The sequence below is a fragment of the Mchenga conophoros genome, linkage group LG12 (assembly GCF_057382185.1).
Source record: "Mchenga conophoros isolate Kocher_MC1m ecotype Shallow Benthic linkage group LG12, M_conophoros_male_GT1.1, whole genome shotgun sequence".
Classification (NCBI taxonomy): domain Eukaryota; kingdom Metazoa; phylum Chordata; class Actinopteri; order Cichliformes; family Cichlidae; genus Mchenga; species Mchenga conophoros.
In genome coordinates, this window is record NC_140537.1 from 35,978,270 (window position 1) to 35,997,961 (window position 19,692).

General features: G+C 39.6%; 1 protein-coding gene across 1 annotated transcript in view; it reads right to left on the reverse strand.

Moving 5' to 3' along the window:
• rasgef1ba (RasGEF domain family, member 1Ba) overlaps window positions 1-19,692 on the reverse strand; it is a 124,143-nt gene that overhangs the window by 86,168 nt on the left and 18,283 nt on the right. The window contains exons 2-3 of the mRNA XM_085295532.1: window positions 15,659-15,706; window positions 4,889-4,942 (exon numbers count right to left, since the gene is read on the reverse strand). Of these exons, the coding sequence (XP_085151658.1) occupies window positions 4,889-4,942; window positions 15,659-15,706 (102 nt within the window). The remainder of the gene's footprint in view (window positions 1-4,888; window positions 4,943-15,658; window positions 15,707-19,692) is intronic.

A 19,692-nucleotide genomic window follows, 5' to 3' on the forward strand; every position in this document is an offset into this window, starting at 1 on the left:
AGCTGACGGCTCAGCTCAAACCTTTCTATGCATCAAATAGGTAACTCTAACATATTGTACACTATTTAAGCTGCTTCAGTCTGTATACAGCAGCCCTGCACCTTGCAGGTCAGCTCCGCCTTACATGCTCTGTGTGATTTTATCAATGCCTGACTTGAGTTTTCCTGCTGCTAGGCTTGATTACTGTAACAGCATCTTTACAGGTCTACCTAAAAAATCAGTCAGACAACTACAGCTCATTCAGAACTCTGCTGCTCGAGTCCTCACTAAGACCAAAAAAGTGGACCACATCAGTCCAGCTCTGAGGTCCTTACACTGGCTGCCTGTCCGTCAGAGGATAGACTTTAAAGTTCTGATGCTGGTCTATAAAGCTCTGAATGGTTTAGGACCAAAATACATCAATGACCTCCTGACCCAGTATGAACCATCCAGATCCCTCAGGTCATCTGGATCCGGTCTTTTATCAGTTCCCAGAGTCAGAACCAGACACGGAGAAGCTGCATTCAGCTTTTATGCTCCTTATATCTGGAAAAAACTCCCAGAAAGCCTCAGATCAGCTGAAACACTCAGTTTATTTAAATCCAGGTTGAAGACTCACCTGTTCTCAGCTGCATTTGAATAAAGCACCAAATCCACACTTTAAGCTTAAATTTCAAAACTTACATTTAACTACTGATTTTATCTGTTTTGATTTTATATACTGTTGTTTGTTTGTTTGTTAATTAGTTAGTTAGTTTATTTGCTTGTTTTATTCAATTTTAAATCATGCTTTTTATTTGTTCTTGTTTCTAATGTCTCTGTAAAGCACTTTGAATCACCTTGTTGTTGAATTGTGCTATACAAATAAACTTGCCTTGCCTTGCCTTGCTCTTCCTGCCTTGTGATTTCCACATGCATGTGGAATGTCTGGGATATCCCAGAAGGGAGTCAGACTGCCAAATATAAATTACTGCAGATGGAAATAATCTTTTTAAGCAATCCTGACTAAAATGTATCACTTCCACGCCTTGGTATATTATAATTATTGTGTAGGGATGACGAATCAGCAGGTTTCAGTCCTTGTCTGTCAGTGTCTCATCTCTCAATGAGCATCAGGTGAACACTTTACCACACTCCTATGCGAGGCAGGTGTCTCCTTTTTTGTCAGCTACAATAGCCAAACAAAGGAATAATTTAAAAGAAAATATTTTTAAAAAACAGATTCATCCATCCATTTCCTGTAGCTTATCCAGTTCCAGCTCACAGGGGAAGCAGCCTAAGCTGAGATACCCTCTCCACTGCCACCAGTTCCAGTTCTTCCAGGGGATACCCCGAGCCAGTCAAGAGACATAATCTCTTCAGCGTGTCCTGGATCCACCCCAGGGGTCTGATGCTGGTCGGACATGCCCGAACCATCTAAACCAGCTGATTTCAATTCAGAGGATCAGCTCTACTCTGATCCCCTCCTGAGTAACTGAGCACCTCACTCTGTCACCTGGATGTAGTTTGCTCATTTCAGCCACTTGTACCTGCAGTCTTATTCTTTTTGACACTACACAGAGCCCATAGCCAGAGGTAAAGGCATATAATCAACCAGCAAATCAACCTTGTTTCCAATCTTTCTCTACAAGCCCAGATCTTGTCTTGTCTCGAAACAAAAAAAGATATTAGGGTTGTGTGACTGTGTGATCAGCCCTTCATATTACACGAAAGACCCAAAGCACCCGTGAGAAGTCTCTCAGAGAAATTATTCACTCACTACTACTCCGCTCACCACTAAAATCCCCCTTCATTAAAATTCACAGTACTTCTTTTTGAGTGAGCATCCTGCTTTCGTTGTCATGGGATACCCATTCCTATTAACGGTCAAAGGCTCCCAAGCCATTACAAGCCATTTGATGCCGTTTTATTCATCTCGTTATTCACTTTTAATTAAAAATAAAGAGCTACATGACTGACTGCAGTAAATTATCTGTCATTAAATTACAGCAGTCATCACGTTGATGGCAGTAACATCAAAGACTTATTTGTGCTAGGCTCCATATTAGTGGGTGATTTGCTTTGATTTTACATGCACCTTGAGACTAAACATCAAGATGCTGAAAGCCAGAGAAAATTTTGCCAGAAAGGCAGAGAAATGAACTCAGCTGAGATTTATTTATCAAGCACATTCCATTCAAATATGTGGCACTGCTTCACCGAGATATAAACTCAAGTCTCTTCCTACTTTACCACACAAAATGACCATCTTTGCACTAGTTGGCATCCTCAGTTCACCTATAGAGGCCCGTGATCAGACTCAGTCACAGCTGTGAGTTGGATTTATTCAGTATACAATAATGAGTACAATGTGCATGAAGGGTAAAATAAAATCAATTAGGATTTAGGCACAATTCTGGCTTTATTATTAGATTAATCCCACAAAGCTGTGGCGGTATCATAGCGTCTGTCTTCTCTGGCTGACTGTCCCACTGAGAGTGCCATTGTTCAGCATGCAAAAGATTTGCATAATCCCCAGCCAGCCCCCGCTCCACCTGTGCCATCCCACAAGTGAGGTCACTCTGAAATCCAAAGGAGATTTCAGTGGGACAGAAACGGAAACCTTTCCTATACCAGTACTTAAAGGAAACAGGGGAAATGAAACCTGAGTGGATTATCCTGCTACAACGAAGCCTGGAATTGCAGATCTCAACAATTTTAGCTTGTGAACCTCAAAATAATTTTGAGGTTCACAAGCTCTAATAATCTCCAGCTCTTCCAGGGGAAACTCCAAGAGACATTATCTGTGGTTCAAACTGAGACTGAGAAATTCCTTGATGCCAGGATTAAATTATTTTGTCACGGTCCTGGCTCTGTAACTGGGTGCTTTGTGTTATGAATTATTTATAGTCTTGGATTTCATTGTTATTTATAGTTTCTAGTCTCTTGGTTTCTGCCTCTGTTCCTTGTGTGACGTCTAATAAAGTTGTGTTTTCATGTCGGTGCTTGTCATTGTTTCCGTGTCAAGTCTGTGTCTCTGTGCCTGCCTCATGTTTCCTGTTTTACTTTGACGGTCTCGTGTGCTGTGTTAGTGTCTCATTGTGTGTGATTTCTCCCAGCTGTGCTCTCTTCCTGTGTCTCATTCCCTCATTATCCCTCTGTTTGTTGCTGAATCGTCTGTGTTTCTCTGATTGCATTTCTCATGTCCAGGTCTTTGGTTTCTTTATGCTTGTTTCTAGTTTCCCCCCCGTTTAGGTTTTGTCAGTTTAGTTTTTATCACCTTCTGCTTTTGTTTGCATCCTGTCTCTGCTGCAACTAAAGGCACGTTTCAAAACCTGTGACAGATTTTGACGTTCTTTCCTCTCTTCGCTACATATCAGGTTGAATGCTGCATGCACATCTGTGCATCCACTTATCTTATAATTATCTAATTATAGCATATGAAAGGTTATCTAAAGTATTAAATTAGTTTGTCCCAACAGTATGTATTTTGATAATGAGTTACCAGCTGTTGCCATGGCATCAACAGACCTTAGAGGGGAGGTATATTTATGGTGTGAGTATTGTGAGGCCTTGGACTCGGGGGGGGAAACAAAAACAATCGTGGCAGCACCGAGCTTGTAACTTTTAATTTTACAGCAGCAAACTTAATTCACTCATGCACCCTGGAGTAAAAAGAAATAAACAGTTCATCCTAAAAGAATATAAAATGTACAACAATCGCAACACAGACTCTAGAATCAACACAGTAGCATCTAACAGACTTTGAGGACTTTACTGACCAAGGCTAAGATAGATCACAAATGTGACACAATGCAACAAAGCTCAGTGTCATCACTGATCTACAGAGCACCAAAAAAATAAGTTAGTCTCGTACTTTTGTCCTCCCCAAAAGCTCATTTAACCACAGCAGTTATGTTACAGGGACATTAACATATTTGTTCAACCTGGGAAAGAAAAAAGAAAAAACTTGAACCAGGATCTGAATGAAGACTGAAGAGTTCTTTGTTCCTCGGAGCAGCTGAAAGACTTGGCCACATTCCCCCAAACCAAGTGCCACCAAACATCAATAATCCAGTCTGGCATTGGACCAGCTTTGACTCTTCACAGTATCAAAGGATTTAAACAGTTTTTCATGATCAGGCCCTCCAATACCTGTGAATCAACAGTAGACCGCCCACCCACCTGCTGCAGCCCATTACTTAAAGGCTGAGAAAGGCCTCCAGACAGAGCAGGGGGATGCTGCTTGATGGTCACACTGCACATGGGCGCTTTGTACACAGGGCAGAAAGGGAAGCTTTTATTGTTTTCTGATAGATGGGTAATGGATGAATCCATAAATCTGTCGGCTTCATTTGGTGCCACTGAGCTAAGTAATTAAATAACTCATGTGCCAGTTGGCACAGGACACCACAGACTCCCCTCCCTGATAGATATAGCCAGGCAAACAACTGCGCGCCGTAATCATTTCTTTTGTTGCAGCTTAATTGGTTTTCTGAGGTATTTGCAATTGCAATTTGCATTACACGACAAGACTGAGATCAAGGAAGTCTTTGTATTTCCAAAAAACACGGTATCATCAACAAAGAGACAAGATTCTTGCCATCTGCCAGACACGGGACTGCTTGAATAACTTGATTTTTTAAAATGTAATAATTTGGGGGAAAAAAAACATATTCCATCATATTTAGAGGGCAAGGCAGCTCTGAAACAATGTTTTAAACAAGGCACACACAGGCACACGTATGCACACACACACTCAGACATCTGCTGCTGCTTTTTGGGAATTTTTTAAATCAGGAATTTTCAGTTTAAAGAAAACACACACACACACACACACACACACACACACACACACACACACACACACACACACACCTTTGCAGGCATCATCATTTAGCTGCTTGAAGATGATATAAAGGTGACTTACCAGTCTGTTGTCCAGCACTGCTCTCTCCTTAGATAATGTCCCAAAAAAGCTTGGCTGGAAAAAAGAAAGAGAATTATGTTTGTTTTTTCACTTTCATGGGAACTTTTTGAATAAACTTTGTGTTTATGCTACTCCTGGTCTTGTAGCTCAGTTTATTAATGAAATATTATTATTATTATTATTAAGTCTTTAATCCACAATGGGAACTGTTGGGGGAAAACTCTGTAAAAGACCCAGGAGAAATAAAGACACAATGAGACAAGATCACTTTTTATGCTTTAACGTGCACACGGGTAAGCTGTTCAGAACAACTCACAACGTGTACAGAGGCTGGGCACTTTTTATAGGAAAGACAGTGAGAACAGGATAAGAAAATACAAAACAGATAAAATAAACAACTCCATATGTGGCGCTAGTCTCGTCAGCAGAGAGCTGGGAGAAAGCTGTGAGAGATAAAACAATCTAAAACAATATGTCCCAAAACAGTATGTCTTTGCTGAGAAAGTCTAAAAAGATAATTCTAAACTAATCTAACCATAGACAAAAGGGCATGCTTGCACATTTAAAAGAAGGTAAAGAAACATAGAATCATTTTTCCTGTAACAGGAACACTTTGTAGTGACTGGTCTTCTTCAACACTATAAGTCATATTAGCCTTCTAAATAACGGTCTTTGCAGTCTCAAACACATCTGCCCGACACAACTGAGGGAACAAGGTAAAACAAATAAATCCTTGGCACAAAGCAGCGTGAGCTCAAACCTGCTGAGCTGCAGGTATCGTAGCCGGAGCAAACTGAGGACACGGGGGAAAATAATGATGCTAATAAAAAATCCAAATTTATTATAGTGGGACAGGTGCCTTTGCTGAGAGTAATGGTAGTCATCTGCGTTTAATGTGGATCTGAATGTGGGCGGCACGTACGGGCTAATTAAACCCGCAGCTTTAAATACAGAAAGAGCCAACAGAGCAGAATAAAGTGCTTTCCTTTGCAAGTCAGATGATGACCCGATGCTGAACAAGGAGAGCCACAACTCAGGGTGTTCCTTCAAGCAGTTATAATCCACACACACACACACACACACACACACACACACACACAAACATGTGGATTACAAGGAACAGGCGAGCTCTCCTAGCCAAGGATATAATTAACCGTGTTTGTCCTGGCATTCACACGCAACGAGATGAGACAATAGATAAATATTTCCTTTCTGTTTACATTGAGGAATTATGGAGAGCAAACACGAGTGATTTTACAGTCTGCTGATTGAGCTCTCTTGTAATTTGCATCCAAAAATGTGAATTTTACAAATAAAGAAAACCCCGTGCTAGAAAAAAAAAACACATTATGCCACCATTTCATTTGTAATAGGTATTCCTGTACGCCTTAAACACACTGAAGTAGAATGCCACAGAGCCCTGGGTAGAAACGAACACTCAAAGTTTGAAACCTTCCTTTTTTGTTTTTCAATCAAAGTGAAAAATAACTAAAAATGGCCCTGCAGTGCCCATTTACTATCAGGGTGGGCATTCACTCAACCTTAATCTCCTCAAGTTGAACACTGGCAGGATTTCTGGGTAAAAGCCTACAGCTGCATGCTGTTGCATAACACAGCCCTATTAGCCAACCTGTTTCCCTGTGACACAGAAACAGGAAATCAATGGGAAAGGTCACTTTGATGTTTGATTGCATGTGCTCTTGCAAGAAACCTTAAGCACTAAATGCTAGTTTCAACCATATCATGTAGAGTTAGAAAACAGGAAAGGATCTAGTTGCTGGAAATGACTTGTTTGATGCTATAATAATGTACAGAGAAAATCCTCTTAAGCCATATTAGCGAAAAAGGGATTTAACTGATCAAATCCTGGAGGTTGGGAGCCGTTTGCATTATCAGGCCAGAGGATCGAGAGACATGTTTCACTAATTCTGAAGATAGCTCCTTTTACCATATGAGGTAGCGTACAGAAGAGTTTGTTAGCATGAGAATTTCCCCAATCTCAGACAGCAGTTCAGTGAGGGTGGCGTCCTGCTTTGGCTGAGGACTAGAGCAGGGCGATATGTCCAAAAATATTTATCATGATATACATTTGAAAATTGCGATAACGATATAACTGACAATATAATTGACACTAGACAAAATACTTTACAACTCCACAACTTTATTAGTGCAAAAAAAAACAAAAAACATCAATGTATTTGTATTAAAGTTATTTAAAAATTTTACAGTGCAAATGCAAAAAGGCATTTTTTTTTTTAACGGTACGATATGGCCCAGCCCTACTGAGGACATTTGTCTCAACGTGACGATTGTAATCTCAGACCTTTCTGATCTTTTGTTGTGCCAACGTAACACTGTAGCTGTTCCTCCATATCACTTATCCTTATTAGTTATGAAGACAGGCTAAGGGTGGGTTCTATGAATCATTTATGGGTTGGTGCAGAGACTAATTGAAATGAAAGAACAGATTGTGGAAACAGTCATTAGCCCAGTGTGCTTTTTAGGAATTATGTAGGGGAAAGCAGTGAACGTGTGACGGCGGGGTGCGCCGGTGTGATGATGAGGTGGACCCAGGAGCAGACACGGTGGGAGACCAAGTTTCAAAACAAGGCGAGCCTTTATTTGGCTGATACATGAATAAATCAAACAACAACAATAACCAAGACTAGACTATGAACTAAACGTAATTATTTTAACTGTGACTGTGACCTTGACTATGATTAACATGGGGGTTACATAGGCAGACGACCTGACAACGAGCAGTAAGAGACAAAATGCACACATGAGGTGATCAGCTGACACAAACAAATCATAATGACACCACAGGGGGAGTGTAAGACTTTCAAAATAAACAGGAAACATGACGGGACGCAGACGTGACCCGAACTTGACGACATGAACCACGCAGACATAAAACATGATGGATAAGACACACTCAACAACAAGGGGAACTTTAACACAGGAGAAGATGACACAAAGGAGTCTAAATGAACAAAGAACTAACTAGGCAACCTAGGAGCTAAAGACAACAAAATGAACCAAAACATGAAATACGAATATCAAAATAAAATGAAACACTGGGTCAAACGATCCAGGACCGTGACAGAACGCTCTTCAAAAGAATCAATTAAAAAATAGTCACAGATTTCTTTTAAACAGCCTCAATGTTGAGAAATCCGATTAAAGTCAAGTCTATTAAAGCTCGTTTCTGTGGAAACAACAATGTATGGCTTTACAAAATCATATTAAAACTGCATAAACATTAAGACGAAGTTCAGCTGTGGATAAAAATGCAAAGCAAAACGGGGTAAAAAATTAACTGTTTCAACATCATCCAGCATTGTTTAACTGTTTAAATGCAGACTCATAATACTAGTAGATTACTTTGTCACAGGGTGAGGGTGGATATCTCCTCATCTTGTGAGTTGTAGTTGTGATTTGATCACATGTCACTGTTTCACTCTCATTCAGATGGTCGTAATAAAAGTTTTAGCAGGACGCCCTGAATTCCTGCTAACTTAGCTCATCTTTACTTGGACGCTTCAGAGCTAAAAGCTTTGACCACATCTGGTGTTGCCGATGGGTGTGGTCAGATGTGTGTTTCGGAGCATCTGTAATGATGTGCAGAAGAGCGCTGGAGTGAGATGTTAATCTACAGGATTACAACAAAGGCAAGTTTTCAGAACAAGTATCAATAAAAGGCCAGTTTAACCTGTTAGTTAGCGGAGGAAGCAATGCTAATATGCAAGCAATCGTTTCCTTATTAACCTGTACAAACAAATTTAAAACACCTACAAATTGGATACAACATCAGACTATTGAATTCTGAATTGACTGCACAGTAAAATGAGAGATTGTGGTCACGTGTGGAGGGGGTCTTCTAGAAGGACATCAACTGTAAGTTTAATTTAAGCAAAACAGAAGCCTGTGTGAAAATCTGAGTATCATTCAGGATTGTTTTAATGCTTCTGCTGAGGAATGATGGAAGATAGCAAGCAAGATGGGAGAAACAAACCACAAAAGGAAGAAAGAAACAACAAAGACCAACAAAAATCAAACCCTGTTCTGCCACCTCACTCATTAGATAATTGCTTATGAGACTCAAACCTCAAAGTGGTGCTTCTACCTTTGACCTGTGACTTCTTCTACAAAGCAGGTGAAGATGAGACCAAAGGAAAAAGGAAAGCTGAGCTTTTATCTTGATTACAGGGTTGCCTGAACTAGAAGTGACCTGCTAAATGTGGACTTGTATGTTTATTATCAACCAGAGACCTGGAGCTTTTGACCCAGCTGACCTCTACTGCCCATCCTAAATGATTAGTCCCACAAAGTACACTTGCATTCTCCTGCTGCTCTCCTGTCAAATGTTGTTAAACTAACTCATGAAAGATAGATAGAAATTTTAAAAATAATACATCTGTCAGACCTCCACAGAAACTGCGGTTCTTCTAATACCAACTTTCCATTTAACTCAGACGCTAAAATTCCCAACTTCATTTATGAAATATAGATGTTTACAACCTGCTACAACGTGTTCGTTTACCATTCTCCAATCTAAGAATAGTCACTTCTGACTAAAGACAAAGACACTTGCTAATGTTGCGGTATACCAATGGGTCAATGTCTTTTACCATCTTGGCAAACTATTTTTATGATTTTGCTTATTTTACTGATTTCTTTTTTCTTTTCTTTTTTTGCATTGTTTTCTATGCCAATGTTGTTTTTTTGTTTTATGTTAGGTCTATCACTCTGACAAGTACACAAATCAAATCTAATACTTTTTACATTTGATTTATTATCATATTCGACTGGTTGTTGTAGAAAATAGATCAGACTACAGTGACAACAGGTCTGGTGATATTAGTCAAATGTTAACAGCTGTTGCAAAAAGTAAATGTCCATAAAAGGAAGCTGCTGCGTTCTGACAGGTGTTGTATAAGCTTGGAAGCCAAGCAGATGTAGTTCAGTGTTTGGACAGGAGGACATTTCACTGCAAAGAAACTTCACCTTATGTAACACCAACAATCACAAAAAGGATCAGGCAACTTCTGCCAGCACAGATTAGCTCAAGTGAACACGCTAAAAAAACAAATCTGCAAAAAAAGCTCGGTATCTTGCACTACAATAAAGCAGCTGCTGAACTCATCTCAGCTGATCTTTTTTATGTCGTCACATTTTCAGTTCTCGGTTGCTTGATACATTAACTAATTTCTGCCGTGTGAGTGATTTGTTACAAAAGTTGGTCAAAGTTTATGTAACTTCTGGACAGCTGCCCCTGCCCTAGTTTAAAAAGACTTCTTAGGGCTTGTGACTCAGTCTGTCACTCACCATGAATCAGGTCATGAGCGAATCAGGCCACAGACGCTGAGCGATTGCATAAATATAGCCTGTTGTTGTTATTTTGATACAGGTCTGTGATCGACTGCTTCAACTGCCATGTAGGCTTTAATAAAAAATATTATATATTATATATATTATAAATCCTATATATACACACACAAGTGCACTAGAGCAAATTTAAATCTAAATAAAAGGCACACATTTTCATTAACATTCATCACAAAATCTCTACAGATGAATAAAACAATCCACTTAAAGTCACACAACAGATGACGTTCAGGTGAAAACACTGCACTTCAATCAGATTTGTTTTTGCTGAACTACATGAAAAAAATAAAACTCATTAACATTGAACTAAAAAGAAAAACCAATGTTGGAAAGTCCAGAAAAGGATTCAACAACATCAGTACTCAAGTAAAACTCACCACTGAATCTTTTGTTGTTTAAATCACATCTTAATAAATTAAACTGTCCCTGGTACCAATTGAATTGATTCATGTTATGTTGTTCAGCCTTTAACAACTTAAATCAGACCGAGGATCAGTTCTTTCAGCTGAAACCTAATTGCAACAAAAAATATTTAGTCTATGATATAAAATGAAACCAAAGATGAATAGACAGTGTTTAAAGTTGAGAGTAATCTTGTAAGCTTTATTGCAGTGATGGCATGCACGCTGTGGGCATGAGAGGAAGCTAAAGTAAAATAAGACCTCTAAAGGAAGTAGATTTTTTCAGCTACGAAAGAAAGCGGGTCAGTCCTTTGGAGTTACTCCCCAATTCAGACTTCCAGGAAACAAAAACACTGAAAAAGTAAACCTAACATAAAAGTAGCCAAATAATGCTTTAATAATTTAAATAACCTGCAATGTGAAAGACAATGCATCTCGGAGTAGAACACATTCTACTCAGTATAGACAGTACTTTGCTAATTAGCAAAATTAGGATGGGATAAGGCCAGAGTATCACCTTTTTAAAGCCCCGAGCAGCTCTAGAATGAGTTTCTTTATGCTGATGACACCAAAGTAATCTTGGGTGTGTTTTCCAAAGATGAACGTATAGTGAAGGAACAGCAAGGCTCATGATATAAAGCAACATAGCGAAAGCAGCATTACAGGGTCCAAATGGAACTGGGTCCCTCGCGTTTATTGATACCGTTAGAAATGGCAGGATGAATTCTTTAGCTTAAAGAGCTATAGGCCTATTTCGAGCACTCAGTCACATGGTTAAAAAAAAGGCACTTCACAGCGCAGAGACTATAAAATGCATGCAAAAAGATTGCTAATCTTTTTATGTTTTTTTAACTGTAAAGTCATTAAATGACAGATTTAAATGACCAGGGAATTGTGTTGGCCCCCCTATTCCTGCAAAGCAGCCCTGACCCATCGAGGCACTAGACCCCTGTAGGTGTGCTGTGGTATCTGCACCAACATGTTAGCAACAGATACTTAAAGTTCTGTAAGCTGCAAAGCGCGGCCTCCACGGATCAGACTTGTTTGTCCAGCACATCCCACAGATGCTTAATTAGATTGAAATCTGGGGGATTTGGAGACCAAGTCAACAACTCAAAGTCATTGTGCTTCTCAAACTCTTCCTTAATCTGCATTATCCTTCTGAAAGATGCCACAGCCATCACAGAGTACCATGAAAAAGTGTACATGATCATGTCAAAGTAACATACAAGGTTTCCCAGCACAACATTGCATCACATTGCTTCTGCCAGCTTGCCTAGTGGTGTATTTTTGCCCTTAGTGCAAAAATACACCACTATACAGATGCTTAAAATATTTCTGCATATTTTCCACAACACTACTCAAACGTGATGATTTTTGAAAAAAGTATAAAGTTTGTATAAAGTTTGCACTCTTGTGCTTCAAACACTGCAAATGTAGCTGATACTCTTTACACGTGATTCTGACTGATAAACACTGCAGGCTGTACTGGGACTTGTCTTGTGATGTGAACCCAGTAAACTGGTGTGAAATGGTCATTTCCCATGAAATACTTTCTCTCTCCCTGCTGCCTTAAATTCTGTGGGTTCATAAAAGTTTGTCCTTTTTCCATTTGTTTGTGTTTACTACTAAGCATAAGATAAGATAACCTTTATTAGTCCCACACGTGGGAAATTTGTTGTGAAGCATGTGAAGTCATTGGTCTGCAGAGTGTAACAGTAGCAGTTCTGTACCCACTGCCCCAAGTCTTTAACCCGATCTGTACTGAAAACTGGTTCTAAACGTTGTGTAAGAGCTGAAATGTCACACCTCCTCCCCATTTCCCCTCCAAAGCGTACCAAAGTGTCACAGCAGGTCTGAGCTTGTTATGTCATGTTTAAGTTCATAAACTCCTAAATGAAACGATTTCCTGTGGGCTACTAACAACACCTTTAATTACTTTTATGGGGGGGTTTCGTTTTCACTTTCATTTGTTGTGCATATTACTTTACCAGTGTTGGATCCACTTGGATCCAAGTAATGTGAATTTGATTATCAAACTGTGAGTATAACACTGAGCAGATGAATGTGCCAGAGCAGACTCATCCACAGATACTTCACAATGCACCACCTACACGTGTTCCCTTCAGGTGGATTTCAAAGAACTACAACTTGAATAACTACTTGTGGCTTCTGATGCCTGCGTCCAAGTCCATAAAATCACTGCTTAAACCTTAAACCTAAGGCCTGCAGTAAAACATTCCTTACATATATATTCATATGCCAATTCACTTCAATTTCACGCATACAGTATAACGTCAAAACTTTGCCTTCTTTGATCTGCACTTCCTTTTTTATTTGACAGGTGGTATGAAAGCCTAGCTTAAAACTATTTCTTGCAAGATCTAGAAATATATTCGTGTTCATGTACAAGAAACTTTCCACAATTTCACAACATGTTCCTTCACATTTCTGTGAAACACTGCACTGCACTTTTGTGCCACGGACCGGTTTAATGTCAGACATATTTTCACAGACCGGCCTTTATTAGTCCTTTATTTATCCAGGTAAAAATCTCATTTCCAAGAGAGACCTGGCATCATGGCAACAAAAGCCACATACCACATAAGTATATAACATTTAAAACAACATGTGTAAAATATACAATAACAGATCAAATTAAGAGTACATTAAAAACAATCACACTGAGTAAAAGAGTTGTTCTCTCGTTCCTTTAAGACAGACTTAAACTCTCCCAAGGTAACCAATTCTGATCATTTCAGTTCCTTCTGCAGATTATTCCAGGAAGCAGGGGCAGCGTATTTAAAAGCCTTTTTCCCCAATTCTGTTCTGATTTTTGGGACAATCAATTGTATGATATTGTGAGAACAAAGGCTGTATTGGTTGTGGTTTTTACACATATAAACACATAAATAAGATGGAACCAGCCCAAGCAGAGATTTATAGATAAAGATCAACCAATGGGAGAGTCTGCAAAAGGTGTCGCGGATAAATACAACCAAAGAAAATGATACGACCAAGACAAAAAGGGTGGTATTTTGTAAATATCATAATTAATGTGAATTCACTGTGTAACTTAATTAGCAGCGTCCTCCTGAAATGCGCCAACAACACTGAGAGTAACATCCTCCTCTCTGTCCCTTAATGCTCTCTGGTCGCTATGGTAACGCGTAAATATTTCTTTCAAAATAAGACACATGACCACAACACGGGAAAACACCCAGGGAAACAGAGTTAACTATAAAAACCCTGAAAACCATAAGTTTCACACCCGAGCCTCAACTCTCGCAGCCCGGTACCAAACGACTCACTGACCGGTACCGGTTAGGGACCTCTGCTTTAGGTGGACTTTAAGCGTTTTATCTAGTTTACACTCTCTGTCAATTTAGAAATACCAACAAGCCTACCATGCATGTGCTTGAATATTTCACAGTACTCTGGTGGAAACTCATGCTGGAACATGATAAATGTGCAAGCTCTGCACACATGTATATGTAGTGGTGCATTATACCCTTTTTTATTTGCTAAGCTTGAGCTTTTTGGCATACAGACATGACAGTGCAGTAGTCTTCTATTTTTACTTATTTTGGAGAAGAAAAAAAAAGAGGTAATTTTTACTAAAAATCTGAGAAAACTTAAAAACCCAAACCAATGTGCATTATGAACGGCAACTTTCTTAACAGGGATTTAATTATTCCATGTGGATGTTCTGCTCATGCAAGTATGACTTCTGTCAAAATTGTTATTAAAGTATGATTAACCACTTTTTCTGCAAATGGCGTGACAATCTTAAGCAGTGGATGTAGGTTGTCACTGGGCTGTCATCTGCGCGTGTACTCACAATCATTCTTGGACGTAAAAAAGCCACCATAAAAGAATAATATGTCACAGCCACTCCAGAGACTTTTCAGTTTCTGGCCGAATAAAAATAAATCAGAGTGCTGACTTCATACTTCTCAAATGATCGATGCACAATGTCTTTCTTCTGCTTTGATCCTGGATGAGGTAACTGCAAGTGAAACCAACAAAGCCCTGAATGCCCAGTCACCTCACGGGGGCACACGGTGAAACACAAACCACCAGATTACAGACTCATTCAGGTTTGTTTCATACTCACTAGACTGACAAAGGGAATTAGGAGAGAGTGCGAGATGAAAGATGTGTTTGGCGGCATTCTCAGACAGCTTGTGATTAACTGGGAAGCACACGAAGAAGAATGAAGGAGAGAATTAGGCCATTAATGTGCTCAAGTGGCTAGATTGTTATTTACATGCTGTACGAATCACATGACTAATTTGTCTTGTTAAACAGTACACGCTGATTTGTACAGATGTAACAGAAATGAAAAAGACTCATTTGTGCTAATTAAAGGTTTCTGAATTTAACGTTGATAGAAGAGATAAAGAGAGGATGATATGGAGAATAATAAGATGGAAAAAGGAGGGGTGGGCTGCAGTCAAACAGAGAAGAAAGATCAAAGCAGAGGCCATCGGTGTTCACTCCCGCAAAGACACACTATGCATGTGTGTAAGTGTGTGTTACACCATCTTCAAAGATATCTGGCAGTTAACAGAGTCTCCATTAACCACAGAAGTCATCAAAGAACTTTTAAATATCAAGAGCAAACTTTGGGTTTCATCTGGAGCACTTCCCCACAGAGCTGCAGTCCAAATAAATTACACTTTGTGATGTTAACATTTTTTGGGAAATTTTCATAATGCTTTTGATAGAACAGATATGATTGTAGTAAAATACAACACTGCTCCATGTAAATCTGTACGTGCTCGGATGGTTTTTATCATGTGATGTTTACAGCAAAGTTATCAGCACGTGTTGTTTTGTGTTGGCTGAGCCAACTCGGTGGCATGTTTTGTACAGTCAGCTCTGTGTGTGTGTGCACTCCCTATTCCCACAGCATGAGGAACATGGAGAAACAAACCACAAACAATAAGTGATTTAAGCGTTTCATGTGTTTACCTACCCGCTGTTTGGAGGAAGGCCTCATTCCAAGATGGGGCTGGCTTCGACACTGCAGGGAGGGGATGAGACAAAAATATGATGATGAATCTCAAGAAAGGATCAAACAAAATATTGTTTTATATCACTAAACCACAGCATGTTCTTCTATTTAGTTTGCCATATGCAGACTTTAACAAAGCTAAAATGGTTTAACAATAAAATTAAAAAGTAAATTGTGTTTCTGCGGACAGTATTTGCCTTTTTTGATTTAAAATACCTGAAAGCCTTTTCAATATTTTACACAGAAGCAAAGGACAACACAAAACAGATCCACATTCATGACACCAGGCATGTCCAAAGTCTGGCCGAGGGGCCAATCATGGCCCTAGGTCATATTTTTTATGGCCCTTTGCACTTATATTAATAAATAAATTATTATTTATACCGCAAACAGAATTAATACATGTAATTTCTCTGTTCACTTCATGTTTCAGCACCATGAGAACCCATTGGGTTTTATGCACCCACACAATACACAGCCATGAATGCTGATGAATGATCTCCTTTCAGTTTCAAAAATACATGAAGGTGATTCCCAAAGTCGGACTTGCGCTGGCCCAAACACAAACCAGTGTCCTCTTCAGTCATGCTTCTGTGATTGCTGCAGATGCACTAAGCTACTATTAACCAAACAGCAAGCTGGGCAGCAGTAATAACTTGGAATGACGCAATGTGGAAATTAAAGTTTTTCATTGCTATGACTTTAATGTACATCAGCCCAACTAAGCTAAGAAGGCCCATCCATAATGCCAACATTGAAGTTGTAGGAGTAAATTTCCAAAACCACATGAAAAGAACTGGTTTGCTATGAGACTGAGGCCCTGCCCACACGTGCATAAAAACAAGTTTTTATCTCGTCTTGGCATCCAGAGTTAAACACAACACAGGTTCCATAAATATTGTGCATCATTTAACACACCGAACACCAATATTAGAAACAGTGAGATAATAAGGGATGTAAAAAATAAAAAAAAAGCAAAAACATCCTGCATATTTACAAGAATTTAAGCTTTTATCCAGTAATGGCTGACTTTGTATTTAAAGCAAGTAATCTGGATGGTTTACACCTTGAAAGGTGTAAAAGAAGTTTGCAAAATCAGCCAACTTCACATTTGGCATCAATGTTTCAATTTCAGATTTTTGTTGCATATCACAATTCTTACTTATCAGTGATGTGCATTCATTTAATAAAAACAAACTTCTCCCACTGATATTCGATACACTTTGAAACACTGTTTCTGCATGTATGGTATTCATACTGTTGCCCTTCAGGCGCTGGCATCAGCTTTCACTCATTCTAGTGACCACTAGCAGAGTGCCAGTAATATTACAGTTAGACTCGTGATCCCGACAAGAAAGCTTAAAAAGCGAACAAAGCTTTAAAAAAAAGACTCGAGAAGGCAACTGGGTTTATTCCCTCCCGGCTGTCGGCTAAATGCTGCAAGTGCAAAATGTAAATGAGTGCATTTAAACTGCAGGCATTAAGACAAATGTAGCCATTAGTGGTATTTAAAAGTGAACATAGAGTTTCTCACAGAGGGGACGACAGAACAAGGAATCCTAATGAGTGTTTAAAAGGCTCGACATGAAGCTCCCAAAGGAGTTATTTACAAAGGAAAAAACTCAGGAGCACGATAATGAATTCCCACATGCAGAGAAACACACACACACACGCAAGCCCCTCAAACACACACAAGCGCACACATACACGCACTGTGAACACTGACAGACATTATTTGATCTAGAGATTGAGATTTTTTTATGTGAAACACACACAGTCAGACTTCCATAAACACCACTACCCACATGCACACAGAAAGCCTTTTCTCTGCTGCAGCAAAGATATTGTTTGATATAGAGTCTCACTTTTCCTTAAATACACAAAACCAACCTCTCACAATCAAACCTCAGATGATTTGATGTAAGAACTTATTGTTTCATACCCAGAGCCACAAAAAGCCCACGCTCACACAGGCACACACGCACCTTCTAACCAACAAAGACATCGTTTGATCCAGAAAGACTGAAACCAGGAAGCAGCAGTAAACCTTCCAGAGAAGGAGCTGGCTTTTGTTTTACAAGCTACACCGTCTGGAGATTGTGGGGACATTTGAGAGAGAAGGTGTGAGAGCGTGGTTAGAGAGGCGATTGGTGAGTGAGAAGGGTAAAGGTGGCTAAACGATACCCCTGCAGATATCCCCCTGAGACCCAGCCTACTCATTTATGTCCTCTGTTGTGGACACACAAATCACAAAAAAGTTAAACTGAGACATACATAAACTATGTTTTCTTCCTAAATCTAACCAAGTAGTTAAACTGAAAATACAACAAACGAGTCTAAAAATAATAATCCCATGTGAAAAATCAACTGTATTCTGATTCTGCTTCTTGAGGCAGACTTAGTCTAATGAACAGAAAAAAACTGAGCTCTACATTTAGTCATTATACAAATATGAGACAGTCAGACAAAGAAAATCCGATTATTCCGAGGCTGAAACAAATGAAACGGGGTTTATTCTTGGTTTCCAATACCTGACACTTTTCCCTTTTTGTTTTACTCCTGCAGATGATTGCCGTGACCTTTAGAGAAATATTACGCTGCATAGAAGAGAGAGACGCGGCACCTATGATTGAATGTCTTTTTGATGAAAGCAGAGGGACGAGGTGAAGAGGCGGGACGGAGAGGAAAATGAAAACAGAAGGACAAGACGGGGAAAATCGCCTTGCGTTCTCTCCGTCTGATCACAAGCACAGTGCGACGTTCTGGTTCTGACATTTTAGCTTGAGATGTCTCATCCATCTTCTGAGGTTTTTGCTGGATTGCCAACTGCCAACTATCAGCTGGAGTGAGATCAGGTGGCGAGTGTGGGGGGGTTGCAGTTTTGTAGGCTTTATGGGTAGTCCGTCTATCACGTGTGTCTTGTAGACTTGGAGAAGACTCACGACCAGCTTCCAGCTGCGGGGTGTATTATGGGAGCATGGGGCTCCAGGCCTGCTGCTAGACCATTACCTTGTATAACCACAGTGAGAGCTGTGTCCACGTGCTTGGCATGAAGGCATAGTCAGGGTGAGGAGGGCATCTGTCAGCTGAAACCAACAACACTACTGCTTGAGAAAGAAAGATAAAAAAAAACAAAAACAAAACAAACAAAAAAAACGCTTCACTGTCAAATTAGCTAAGTCTGATGTCAAGGTAACAGCGGTCTGCGCTCTAGAGCTGCAATGCTTTGGTCACATTACACCATATTTTGCATATTAATCTATACGCCCCTCGGCTTCCTTGTTTTGTGACCTCAGTAAACACTGATGGCTTTATGGGCTCAAATCGATCGTTTCAAGTCAAACCAAATACAGTAACCATCTTGTAAATTATGCTGTTTTTTCTTATGTTCCCCAGCCCACATAAAACACCTGGGCTCTTTACTATGATTGCATTCCAGCCTATCAACTCGCTGCGTTAACCCACAGCTTCCCCTGCACGTTTACATGAAAGAGGTGGCAGCAGCCACCCAATCACAGTTATTGCTAAATGCAGTGGTAAGAATGTGGCTGATTTTTTGAAGGAAGATGAAACTATGGGAAAAATATGAGGAGGTTAAACACATAATGCAGACTGAAAGCAACCCAGCAGCAGCAGATGACGCAGCCGTATGAGTGCATGTGAGAGGAAAAGCACTGTAAATTTAATGTGCAGTTTAAGTGCTCTGATCAGTAAGACTGAAAAAGAACCACTGTACTAATGAAGTACAGCCTATCTGAGAGAGGGGAGGAAGGAAAGCCGACTGTGTAAGTGAACAGATTCATGGATATCACAACTCCATCATTAAGACACTAATGGGTTATAAACAAGTATTTAATTAAATTAATGTTTACAGACCATTTTAGTTTTTATGTTCCCAGCTGCAGACTCAGTGGTGTTGAACAGTCTGAGAGTATAGAATAAATTCAAAATCAGAATTCAACAGTATGCTTAATTTAAGTTTGATATAAAGTCCA